At 35.5% G+C, this 13,981-nt stretch overlaps 1 protein-coding gene across 1 annotated transcript in view; it reads right to left on the reverse strand.

Annotated features, from left to right (window-relative positions):
• LOC109093419 (nuclear factor of activated T-cells, cytoplasmic 3-like) overlaps nucleotides 1-11,875 on the reverse strand; it is a 69,268-nt gene extending 57,393 nt beyond the window's left edge. The window contains exon 1 of the mRNA XM_042727848.1: nucleotides 11,331-11,875. Within this exon, the coding sequence (XP_042583782.1) occupies nucleotides 11,331-11,421 (91 nt within the window). The 5' untranslated portion in view covers nucleotides 11,422-11,875. The remainder of the gene's footprint in view (nucleotides 1-11,330) is intronic.
• Nucleotides 11,876-13,981: the final 2,106 nt, after the last annotated feature.

The following is a 13,981-nucleotide window of genomic DNA, read 5'->3' on the forward strand; positions in this document are numbered from 1 at the left end:
GTCCGCTGTGCTAGGTGATGGCAGCCTAAGCCAACATGAACGTATGTTTGCTTTCTAAATAAAGCTCCCTAATTAAACCATCTCATGCTGTGATAACATTACAGGATAAACAAAGCTCAGCCGGCAGAGGGAACGCCTCAGGTTCATTTAGTCCCAACCGTGTCAATCACTGCTGAAACAGACAAAGCAATGGAGTTAGTTTCAGATCTTACGCCTGGTCAATTGTAGTTCACATTACAGAGCAGCTTACGATTCCCAAAAACATAAAGGAAGGCCTCATGCCTCTCCCTATGAATCATAAACAGTGCTTTTTGCCTGTTCAAACTGTATATGAAAGGAAGTTGAATTCACCTGAGATCAAAGCGGTCAACAGAGCAAAAATAAATCAAAAGACTTTGATTTTGCTTACAGACACAATATAGAAACCTTGGCATCATTATATAACCACAAACCTGAATATTTAGATCATTATGTTAGTTTGTTTTGTTCACTATCTGAGGAACCCTTTGGTTTCACTGAAGCCAGAAAAATAAAAAAATTCCAAAAAAGAGACGAAGAAAAAGAGAAAGAGAAACTGAGAACTATTGCTGAAAAGATGGATGCCAATTAGGGTTTAGTGATTTTACTTTCCACGTTACTACACTTAAGTTAGGTTTTTTGTGGCCTAAATGACATCTTTTAAGCAAAGGAAGAAATGTACATGACTGAAAGCACAATTGCTGTGGTGAATCAAAATACACTCATCATCTTAGCCGGCAAAAGTCTCAGAGCCTCATCTGCGATACGCCTCAACCACACATGTACACGCAACTATCCAGCTGTTAGACACACTTTTAATTACACAACGGCCCGAGGGTAAATTGTGTAACAGTGCCTTAGGGACCAAAAGAAGGGGAAGGAAGTGAAGCGGTGACTCTGAGGAGTACTAGAGACCTCAGGTACAATGCAACAAACAAGTGTGAGGAAAGAAAAGACTGAAAGATCAAACAATAAAATTATCTGAATATTCAACAGTACAACAGAACAGTGAATATAGAGCTGAAAACAACTAATCGATTTAATCGATTAAAATCGATTATTAAAATAGTTGTCAACTAATTTAGTAATCGATTCGTTGCTAAATAATTTTTATTTGCCGTAAGCGGCTCATTTCGTGCATATTTTAAATCTGCGGGTGACCAAAGTGTGGCAGTAATGAGCCATCGGAGGTTTTACTCAGCCAGTACAGCAGGAGAAGCAGCGAATAGCCAATAGCTGGCCTCGTTTTATGTCACGTGCTTCCCGTACAGCGTCTCTCTGCTGCATTCAGCGTGATGGGTGAGGCAGGCGGCAGTGGAGTAAGCTCGAGTAAGAAAAAGAAAAAAAGCGGAAGATAAAACTACTCGAACGAAGTCATCCAAAGTGTGGGAGCAAAAAGAGAGCAAGCCAAACTGTTAAGCCTGAACATTTGGACATGTTGACCTTTTTGCACTGCAATGCAAAGTTTTTCTCAAATAATGAGTGAAATAGTGTTCTGCCTCATTTCCCACAGGTAGTCGAATTCCTGTCAGTTCAGGCATAAGCTGTTTTGTTAACATTTTATCGCTTTATTACATTTTTGAATTTTGCAATGTTATGAGGACAACTACATATTTAAATCCGATGAAAATCACAGTGTGCAAAGACTTTTATTTGTGTAGATTCTGCAGTACAATGTTGTTTGCAAAAATGTTTAGTCGTGAAAGCTGATAACATTGCTTTTAACAATTAACATTTAAAGCTTTGTCGTTTTTACCAGTTCATAATTCAGTCTTGCAGCCTAATTATGACTGACTGAGAGAGGTTAATGTTTAAATGTATTTGAAATGCAATTTTTTTCTAAGTATACACTGCTCTTTTTCACACAGCAGGTTTTTTGTGTGTCCAATTTTCTTTCTGGACAACCTTCTGATGGATTTTACTTTAAATTTTACTTTAAAATGTGAGTTCCATTCAGGTTTCATGCCATTGGCACTTTATTGGAAATTGTTTACAATTTCACAGCAGAAGTATAAAGCTGTTTCCCAGGTATAAGCTGTGTGTTTACAGGAAAAAAAAATAATAAAAAATGCAATTTTACTGCAATTTTAATTCTGTTTTATTCTTATTCTTTGTGATAATATGTTCTGAAAGATTCCTTAATAAGCTTTGTTCGGGATGTTAAAACTACTTTTAGGAGCCCTAAGGGACTGCCATGGTGGAAACATTATTTGAAATCTCCTTGTGAAATTTGCTAGAGTATGTATTGGGTCAGTGTTTTGACTGCAGAAGCGTTCGACAAAGGATAACTAACACATAATAAAACACAACTCCAGGTATGTTTTTGATGAGGATGTGGACAATGCAAAATGGTTAAAATCTCTAAAAAGTCTATGTTGAATGATAAAGACCCTTTGTTAATAATTTACTTGGGGAAAAAAATGGGCAAAACTAAAATATAAGTACATAAACCGATTCATCGATTAATCGTAAAAGAACAGTACTAAATCAATCACAAAAAACAACAATACAACAAAACAAAAAACAATAACTATAAATTTTATCTGAATATTCAACAGTACAACAGAACAGTACTCGAGCACTCACTGAAAATACTTATTTTAGAAAACAAAAAACACTATTAAAACGTGTCTGAGAAGGAGTCTTATGTGAATGCCTCCTAATCGCATTCTGCCTCAGACTGAAAATTATGTTGATGCAATTTGCTATGAAAATGGTGGTGTTACCAACTGCAAAATTAAAAATTGCCTGCTTTTGACAAGTTTGTGTAAATTGTTCCTAAATTCCAATCAAATGTGAAAATGAAAAAAAATTATTTCACAATTATTTTTACAGAGATTGCTTGAGAAAATAACCAAACACCAACACAATACATTTATTTGGAACATAATTGACTAGGGAAATGGTGTTTTATGTATTTATTCTGACAGTACACTCAAAAAATCCACATACAATACACTATTGCCCTATGAAAAACACAAGGCCTAAAATCAACACAGCTCCTCTGTCGAACCAATGAATGTCATTTTGTTAACTTAAGAGTAGTTAATTCAATAATTACTACATGAAATTCAGCAACTTTAAATATCAACCAAACTTCCTTATACAGCCTTATAACCACATATATTGGACATTTTACTTTCAAGTTCACTTTTTGATAAAGCTTTATGCTTAGACTGAAGCTATTTCTAAATTATACATTATATAATAGTACATTATATATTTCATGTTTTTATATTTTATTACATACATGCAATTTTTAGAATTTTATATATGTAATAATTTGACTATATATGTATTTCGAAAAGAAAAAAGATATTAGACTTAATGAGTCAATACAAATAATTTTATTGTAAAATGATCTAAAGTTGGGTTTTGAATCATTTCAATCATTTTGAAAGAGGTCTCTTAAAATACTGTACAAATATTTTGTAAAATATGAATGCAATTTAAAACAACTGTTTTTTATTATTATTTTAATATATTTTAAAATGTTATTTATTCCTGTGACACCACAGCTGGATTTTCAGCAGCCATTACTCTAGGGTCATCAACCCTTCAGAAGTTATTGTAATATGCTGATTTGGTGCACACACACACAAAAAAACTTTTTTTTCTTTTTATCTATGTTGAAACCAGCTTACTTACTATTTTTGTGTAAACAATTTCTTTTCAGGATTCTTGATGATTAGAAACTTTATAAAAAGAGCATTTATTTAAGATAAAAATCTTTTGTAACAATTTCAATACCTTTACTGCCACTTTTAATCAAATGAATGAATCCAAGTTAAATAAAAGTATTAATTTCTTTAAAAAAAAAAAGAATAAATAAAAATACTGACCACACAGACAGTTGTGTACTTTAACAGTAAAACATTGTTAAAATTATTATAATTATTATTATTGTAAATTAAAACACAATTAGTCAACTTATCTATGGTTTTAAAAAAAGACTAAAGGACACTGCCAAAGGTGCCTCTGTGACGCATCTCATTTGAAATGTAAAATCAGCTAGCACCTGTGACTGATCCAACACACCCCCATCTCTCTATCTCTACTTCTGAAACGTTCCCTTGCATTAGCATCCTATGAATGTTGCTGGTTTCAGTTACACTAAATTTAAACTAGACAAATGCGACACATATCTGCTCATGCCTCGCCCCAGGAAACAAGCCCCTCACACCCACCACATTACAGCCCCTCTCTCACACAGTGTGCAGATCCTGTAAAAAAACACACCTCTGCAGCCCAGTGAGTCAGGGGATTCACTGGGCTGCACGGTCCTCTTGCTGGAGCTAAGCTAACAGTTAAATGGCACCAAACAAAGCTCCAGAAACAACTTGTGGGACACGAGCTTGTAATGTTGATGGCCCTGACCATTAGTGTCAAGTGCCCTGGATGCATGTAAAGCTGATTCACTCTCATGTATTACAACACCGCGTCTGGCAGCAAATCAACATGAAGCTCGCCAAAATAAGAACTCCAGTGCCACATGAATGTAACCACCAGAGACAACGATCAGTAGCCTGCTGTAGTGTTAGTAATACATGCCTTTGCTTTTACAGAGGAAAAGAGACAGAAAAGTAAGCATTTTAGATTATATTTGTTGGATTGTGGATAAAATATTGAATTGAAGATGAGATGCTCATTGGTCACTGGTAAGGCCTTGAGACATCTGCTTACCAACTGCCACTAACATAATTTAATTTGGGCCATTAAAGGGATAGTTTACCCTTAAAATTACAATTCTGTCAGCATTTACTCACTCTGATGTTGTTCCAAACATGACTTTCTTTCTTCTACAATGAACACAATGGTAACCAACATTCTGCGAAATATCTTGTTTTGCGTTCTTTTTTTTTGGATGAACTTAACTATACATTTAACCCAGCAGAGTCGAGCTGACATGACTGTTGAAGTTCACCTGCTGACAAATATGGTCACACACACAACTACTTCCTTGAACAACGGAAGACTGAAATTTGTTGAAAAAAAAAAAAAAAACAATTATTGCTAACTTAAGACACTTCCATGTACAGTTGCTACAATATCCATTATATCTCCATGGTTCCTCTGCGATGGATCGCCTGCAAGCAGATCATTCACACATTTATGTTGCATGTTAACACGGTTCTGCAGAAGCAAAAATGAGTCAGCACTGTTAGCCTGATTTAAACCCTGGGCAAAATCACATATGAATATATATAAAAAAAATTAACTTCATTAACACCAATAAAGCCCTGCATGCTTTAGCAGGTGACATTCACACTATTAAAAGTTTAACAAACCTTTCTGCAGAATATTCAATACCACAAAGTTAGAGTGTTATGGGTTCAGGGCATTGCTATGTGGTTGCTAGGGTGGTAATTAGGTGGTTTCTTAATGGCTAAAGACCTGGTTCACAACAAGAAGCACAACTATCACGATAACTGTACTAGCCCCCCACACCAATGGACAATAATTTTCTCTAAATGGGATGGGCGCAGCAGTTATGTTGTATGCCACTTTAAATGCTCTAGCTTGTTAAAGTAGGGTGAATTCTGATTGGCTTTGTTTTGTTTTGTTTTTTTTTTAAATTACTGGCCAGCTGGAGAAAAAATTTTTTTTAGTTATCGTCCATGGTATGAATGGCCCTCAGAATAAGCCTGCATATGGCACAATTCCCTCCTTCGATAAAAATCTACAAATCTAAAAATTTCCCTCTCTTTTTTACATTTGCCAAATGTTTTTCAGCCCAATAGTATAGAAAAGTAAAAGCACTCCTCATCTCAGCAAGCTGCACAATTTGAGGTACCACTCATGTCTATAGCACTAATGGTGTGGGACGAGTTATGTCCTGATGATTAATACTTAAGTACAGCTAAGTTTGTAATGCTGGCCTTAGAAAGCAGCAACAACAATTTATTTTTTCCACTCAAAAAAGCTGTTTTAATGTCGCGAGAGCTTTCCTGGTAACATCCTACCACACTAGCGGCTTGCAGTTATGCTGTTGTGGTCTAAATAAAGCTGCCTGGGCTAAGCTTCCCCCTATTACTCGTCCCCTGACCAACAAGCGTCAAGGCTACACCTGAGTCTGCGTCTATGGCCTCACCTGGGGACGTAGCGCACAGCATTTGAACACTTCTCTGCTGCTCGGCACACACAGCGTGAGGCGGTACGGGGCTTAAAGGTGCGGCGATTTGTCCGGTGGCACTTGCTGGCCTAGGGGGGAGAAATCCTCTGACGGGACTAGCGAACCTGCAGTCTGCCTCTGCCACTTTTGCTGTGGCTTAAAATAACCCACCCTGAGAGCGATGTAATTTCAGTCTTTCCCACGACCGAGACAGCCAGCCAGCCAGCCAGATGAGCAGATGCATGCTAGCACAGACGCTAAACACTGCACGCACTGCTTTTTTTCACAGACATTTAGCTACCCACTCATAAACTACCTCCAGACTGGTGCTTCTGCACTGTTGACCTGGTTTTTCAGAGCCTGAAGACTGTAGGAAGATGGACGCAAAGGTTTGCCATGAAAACAACAATACCACACTTCCAGATGGCATTTTAAGATGAAGAGACAGGGAAAATGAAGAGAAAGAGAAAGACTGAAGCCTCTTTCCTGTTTCTGTCTAGGCAGGAGGGTCTTGTGCCCCTCCCTTTGAATTCCACTGCCATCTGAAGACCACATGCTGTGCCTGGGCATGACGCCAGACAGCTCTGCACAATCTGACTTTACCCAGCCCTGAGAGAGCACCTTCTGCCCCTACTGCCACCTCTACAATGGAAGAGGCCACTTTTACTGCACACTCAACCTCTGTCTTTCAAACAAGGGACATGAAATACTAGTTTTGTGCATTGCGATCTTATCTACATATCTGAGATTAATAATTTGAGAAAGCATAACACAATTAGCAAAAGTTAATTTTCATAAAAATGTGTGTTTGAGTTCTGATACTTTATGATAATCTCCAACTAGAGATTCACTAATTATCAACAGATAAATCAACAGACTGAAAATCACATCAATAGATGTGGTTTGGATTCAGTAATATGACATGTAGTTGCTGTGACAGGAAAAAGTGGGGATTTAGTCAAAATCCTTTTTTTTTTCTTTTGTTTGTTATAATGAAACTTAATCTATTCTTACTCTTTCTTTTTTAACCGAGGAAAAGTGATAAAAAACAACCATAAAGGACTTAATTATTAATAAATAAATAATTGAAAAACACACTTATTTAAACTAAATAAATATGAATTAAATATTAAATACAACTTGTATGGTTTCTATTTTTGTTATGCTGCTTTACAGAAAAAAAAAAAAAAAAAAAAAAAAAGTTAAATTGAAAGTTGACTTAAGTTCATCTGGGGTGGGTCATTCAAGGTGACGACGGCCACTATGCAAATATTCACAGATTAACCAAACGAGCTGACAGTCCTCCTGTGTGATTTCACTTTGGACTAAAACCCATTAAAAACTAACAGAACTACCATCCATTTCTGTACATTCTCAATACACAGCAACTTACAAAACCTGGTCAAAAACTCACCTTGAATCAAACCAGCAGCTCAAACATCAGGAACAATTATGAAAAAAAAAAAAAAAGAAGTCTATACTGATTAAAGTTTGTGCCATTTTCCACCGACAGTATAAAATAGGACCTTAAACTCTTTGTTCACAACTCTTTGCAATTACTGAATTTGGGAACCGTGTTTGTCTAAACTGTCTGATTTGTGTGATTACATTTTAGCAATAAAACTTACATAAATATCAAAATTAAATAGACAATTAAATACAAATTTGTTCAATTAGAAAATATATGGGGAAGAAGAAAAAGGGTAACAGGTTTGCACATACAATACAGTCTAAATTAAGCTAGTTTGGGACTAAAGGTTAGATTATAGTTACTGAATATTAAGTATGATCAGTTTTCTTACAGTAACTTGGGTTAAATGGTTGAGCCTGACAATTGTGTTGATGGTGTAATAACTGCAAGAACAGCAATAAAAGCAACGACAAAACAGGTTTCTTATAGACTAGCGCTGTGATGAATGAGTGAGAGTGAGAATGTGCATGTGCACTAAAACTGCATCTAACGCTACACGCACCTCCTGTTTGTCAGCACTCCCGTTAAAATCAGGTATACTCAGAACTGTATTCTCATCTTTGTTGTTTTATTCATTTTACATCCGTTTGTAGTTTCTTTTTCCCCTCTGTCTCTAACAGCATTTTGGGAGAATTACCGTAATTACTTTACAAAATGGGCATGTTAGGTCATAAACCTTTAATATTTATATTTTTGAAACAAATCTGCATAAACATCTGAATTACAGCTTGCCCCATCTCAATCTGTAGATGTGTGAATGCCTACATTGATCAGCATTTCAGTGGCCATAATGTCATGCCTAGAGTTCTGAGAAAGTTGCTAATTTGGTAATTCAAATTAGTTAATAAAACAGACCAGCCAAAACGAATCAAATTTAAATAGGATCTGATAATATTTTGACAAAAAATCCTGATCTAATTTGAAATGTCTCAGCTTTATTAACAAATACAAGAATTAAAAATAAAAAAAACTGATCGGTTATCTTTTTCTAACAACAGCGGCACAGAAAACACTAATAACTGTGTAAAGTAACAACAGCCCTGCCCTTCAGCTGCATTAAAATCCTGATGACTTCTTAATATACATGAACGGACACCTACATCACTTAGGATAAAACCTAAAAAATAAAAAAATAATAATAATAATAATAAAAATAAAAACAAATATATTTCTATTTACCTTTATAATTTTTTTTTTTTTTTTTTTAAATTAGGATATAAAACTTTTCTAACCTTCTGACAAAGAATTTGCACTGTCTATAAATTTTAACTATTATATTTATCAATAGCTGTAAATATTGCAAAACAATTGGGCAGAATACTAATTTATGTTACTTAAAAATTCTATTCTCTGCTCCTTTATTAAACAACATGAGTTTTTTTCCCTTCTATATCATTTCCTGAGTTCAAACATAAATCATTTACATATGGAAGAATATTATTGCACATTGTATCAGCAAAGTGAATTTTGTTGGATTTTTCTTTCTTTGTGCCAATGTTAAAAAACCAATAAAGAGAATGTTCAAAAAAAACAACAACATGAGTTTGAAATTCTCAATACTCTACACTTCATAAGGATAAAATTGGACTACATACGGTAGTTGAAAAAAAAAAAAACTATACATACACACTTTCAACTGTAATTCATAATTATCTCATATCACCATGCGTATGTGTTTACAAATCCTACATACGGTCCAAATTATACAGTGCAATAGACTGAAAATCACTTGCACACAGAAGTTGTGTTATTTCCAACATTTAGTTCAAAAACATCCTCCTAACTTCTGTCTCAGACTAAAGGTTTTCCCTTTTCCTCTGTGAATGTCTACACAGACCATCAGGCAGTCATGTCTGAGGGAAAATATCTTTGTACAGTAGCAAAACCTCCTTAATTACACCAAGTTACTGCTTAAAACACAATGGTACAGTATTTTACATAATATACAAAACATGGTGGTCATTCTTTGAAAATATGACACAAAATGCTCAGTCCTCGTTTGCCTAGGCAATGTATGCAATCTCCATATGCAATTTACTGATCATGCAATACTTTAAAAAACCCATGCAAAACTTAAACAAAAACACACTGGGGTCCACCCACACACAGGCATTCTGCTTTCACTATACCCAAATCTCTTTCCTTCACGACACACTCGAGCACACTGACAGGGGCTGATAGGGTTGCTACTTCTCACACACGTTTTTTCATTAGGCAATTACACAAACACACACACATAGGCCATGTATGGTGGTTACAAACTGGAGACAATCTGCACTGCTGATTATACATCTGACATGACAAACTTTTAACAAAACACTGAGGGCTTCAACAACAACAAGAAAATAATAATCATCATAATAAATACTAGTACCATATACATTTACACATGAAGTGGAAACACTTACTGAGATTTTAACAACTCTGTTTGATAACAATTGCATTTTAAGTAAAAATATCACAGTTTTACTCTGCAACAGCACTCAGGTCTGGTCTTGTAATGTGAACGGCATGCGATAACGCTAAATTAAATATTTTAATAGCTAGCTGAAAGCTATGTAAATTCTGTTAATGACATAAGCAAGAATACTTAATATACTGTATTAGCGTTCTGATCTTTTTGAATTCTATCTGTTTTCTTTTAATTTATTAAACAATTAACAAAAGCAAAAAAGACCTCTAACACTAGCTTGCTCTATTCTTTTTCTATTCTATCTGTTTACTTTTTACTTATTATATTATTTAAAAAGCCCTTGCTACGTGTACTGCGTTAAGCTAACTGAGACTTGTTATAGCACTTGTATATCATTGCTCTTTTGTTGTTTTTGATTGCTTCCATTGTCCTCATTTGTAAGTCGCTTTGGATAAAAGCGTCTGGTAATTGACTAAATGTAAATGTAAATATTGAATTTTTATGACTTTAGGGAGATGTTTGATGAACTGCACACCAAGCATGTTTATATTCTGTCTTTTGGATCTTATCCAAACTAAAAGATAATACAGTATGTGCTCCAAAATGTGTAAGCACTATTTTGTGATAATGACTCAATTATATATTTGTGCATTTAAAAAAAAAAAAATTGTATCACCTGCAAACTCATTGACAAAACTAGTTACTGTTGATGTTTTGATGTAAATAAGAGTAAAATGGAGAAATGAAACAGTGTAAGTCCAGTATTAGTAGAAACTTAAGTGCTGAAACTTTTTCCAAGATTCAAGATTTTTATTCGTCCCATTCATGGTTATACCGAGAATATATAACCAGCAGTGAAATGTAAGTAGATGTACTCTAGGTGAAGGCAGGCACGAGTGATAACAGAAACTTTTCTAGATTTCACTGTGGAGCAGCTGTCAGATTCATGGTGGCTGTGTCTCAAACGCGCCTGTGTTGTCCAAAAACGCTGTCTAGGCAGGCAGCTAAAAAGGCTCTAAGCCGCTGTGACCGGCTTAGGTCCTCTTTGCTTATACATTAGTTCACTCAGCGCCTAAATTTACCGCTTCGCATTTTCATTGGCTGAATTTACAACCGCACAAGAAACTAAACAAAACTGCAGCTGCTAGCGTAAAGCGAAAAGCCGGCGAGCTCTGTCGATTCAACGGCGCGCCGCTGCTGCTTTTGATAGCGAGTGTTGCATTTGGTATCGACCTCCTCACTTTTTCGATGCATGATTCATGAGTTAATCTACACCGAAACAGTGCGTGAGAGTATCCCGAAGTAGAGGCACTGACCTGCGGGGCCTAGCGGCGGCTGCTGCCCGTCCTCCCCGAAGATCAATCTGAAGTCCAGCTCTTCATTCCCGGGGCAGTTTGCAGTAGTCATCGGGTTTGACAGCTCGGGCTCACCCGTGTAAATACGCCGACTCTTTAATAAACACACTACATTGACTACAAATAAAGGCAAAACTTTTAAACTTTTCCTCCGCGCTGTAATTCTCTAAGCCCGGGAAGAAATATTATTGCTTCTCCCTCACAAAAATCCAAACTCTTCGACCTTCTGCGGAGCTTCAGCGATCTCGCAGCGGCTTGAACTTTTTGCCCGTGGCGTGGAGCGGTGGAAGAGGGGCTGAGCGCCTCCTGCTAAGCCTTAGAAAACGAATAAAACTAATAACACCTCATACAGCGACCGTTCATCGAGCTCGTCCGTAATTTCGCTGATGCTCTCCGTCTCGAGCTCCTATCCCAACTTTTACTAACAGCGCGTGACAGGGCAGTTCCAGCGGTGACGTCAGGCGAGTCGGCAGACAACACAAGCGCGCGCACACACGCACTCGATCACTCACGCACAACCTAGCCCTTAGTGGGCTTATGGGTCTTGTAGTTTCTGTGAACTGTTGTTAACTGGAGTTGAATCAGCCGTTCCACGTGTCTCAGTGGATTTTATTTTGAATGCAGTATACTAAAATACATTAAATATAATTTAAATACATTAATATAAATTTTGCGATTTACATAATTTACTATAACTACATATTTTAAATACATTAAAATACATTAAATATAATTTAAATACATTTTTAATTTGTCATTAAGTTTACTTGTTTGCATTTTTTAAAAGCAAAGACATAAATCGTATATCTTTGTTATTTCCAGGTTTAAATTAAATTTTGAATCCCAGATTTTCTGAGTGTTGTCTCAGACCTTTGGACTCCACTGTATATATCTTTACAAATTGTGTTAAACTATAAACCACAGGCTACTTTTGCTCCATAGTCTAGTTTATAAATTGTAGTAAACATTATTATGTTTTGTATTTTCTAATTGAATACAATTTGTTTTTAAAATTGTTACAAATTACAATACTGGCATAAGGCTACAAAATGATTCCAAATCTGAATTTCTGGATTTTTTTTTTATTTTTATTTTTTTGGTATTATCCCTTTTGCTTTAATGATAGCAGCGCTCAAGCTGCATGAACTGCACAGTTTCATAAAAACCTGCTGATCATGTGGGAATGTACCAAAAGAGCATCTTGTGCTTCAACAAAAGCCAGAACATCTAACCATTTATTCAAGTGTTAACATAGCAGTGTCACAAATTTGCTTGATTGATTATCTAAATATTGCAGAAATGAAATATTTCTTCATTTTTCACATCATAAAGTTCTTTCTTTTCAATTTCTCGAAATCATTAAAAACCTGTTTATTTCCACATTTTTAAATGTGTCGTTCTTTATAACCAATTTATAACCAAATGTATATATTCTTTAAGTTTTGGTTTTGTTAAAGAATTTTTTTCAGTACTCATACACTGTATGTACACGGTTATCCAATGACAACCCTATAGAAAAACTATCATTTTCCCAAAATCTTTAAATAGAGTGATGATGGCATAAAAAAAAAAACTATGCCTTAATGTCCATACACAAAATTAAACAAACTCAAATCTGTCTTCACACTCACTCAAACATGAATTCATGTGTGCAGAATTAGAAAATGATACATGGTGCAGATTTCAGTCCACGCTGTAACTATACCTATCTGATGCCTAACAGTCCCAGCATGATGAATAATAGAAAAAAGTGTTATGTTATGGCAAGTCATCAGCAAACATACTTAACCCGTATTACATAACATTATGCAGTGTTTGTTTACCTCACTAACCTATACTATATGACTTTGTTTGAGTAATTGAAGTGCTCCATTCATGTAGAGCACTGTCTCATAGACGAGAGAGAAAAAATTAACACAACACTTCAAATTTAAAACTAATGGTAATCTTTTTAGTTTCTCTGTTGGAGGTATATGATGTTAAATTGTACATCTCTATTATTTGTTTTCCATCCCAAACATTTGTTTTCCTCATATAACTTAATTTTGCTCTGTGGTTGGCACAACAGGATGCTGTGTTTCATCTATAACGGAAAAAAAACACAATATCAGACTATAACTGAGAAAAAGAAAAAAAAGAAGAAAAAAAGAAAACCAAAACAAAACATAAAAGTGTGGACCAAGCAGCTTTATATCAGTGATGGAATTCACACCGCCAAACAAAAATGTCTTTGACACATGTGGGCGTAAAAACGGCATGTTCACATTTCCTGTGGTCTTTATTTACTTCGATGTCATTAAATGCTGAACTTCATTGAATGCTCAAAAGGCTGATAGAGTTTGAAAGCAGTTATTGGCATGCTGAGTTGCAGAATCAGTTGCAGAGACTTCATCTGGTCTCGTGGCATATACGGCATTTACTAAAGTTGTAATGCTCACTTTGGCTTTTTACTTATGATGTACTTATGAACTTAAAGCCAAACTAAATTAAAGTTGCAAAACTGTCTATCATGCTGCACAAACAAACATATTCTCACACATCTTTATAAACTGCACAATTCTGAAAGTTTGCATAAGAATAACAGAAAGAAAGTACAATAAAAGGACCCAAAT

Source organism: Cyprinus carpio, chromosome B7 (assembly GCF_018340385.1).
Source record: "Cyprinus carpio isolate SPL01 chromosome B7, ASM1834038v1, whole genome shotgun sequence".
In the NCBI taxonomy this organism is placed as follows: domain Eukaryota; kingdom Metazoa; phylum Chordata; class Actinopteri; order Cypriniformes; family Cyprinidae; genus Cyprinus; species Cyprinus carpio.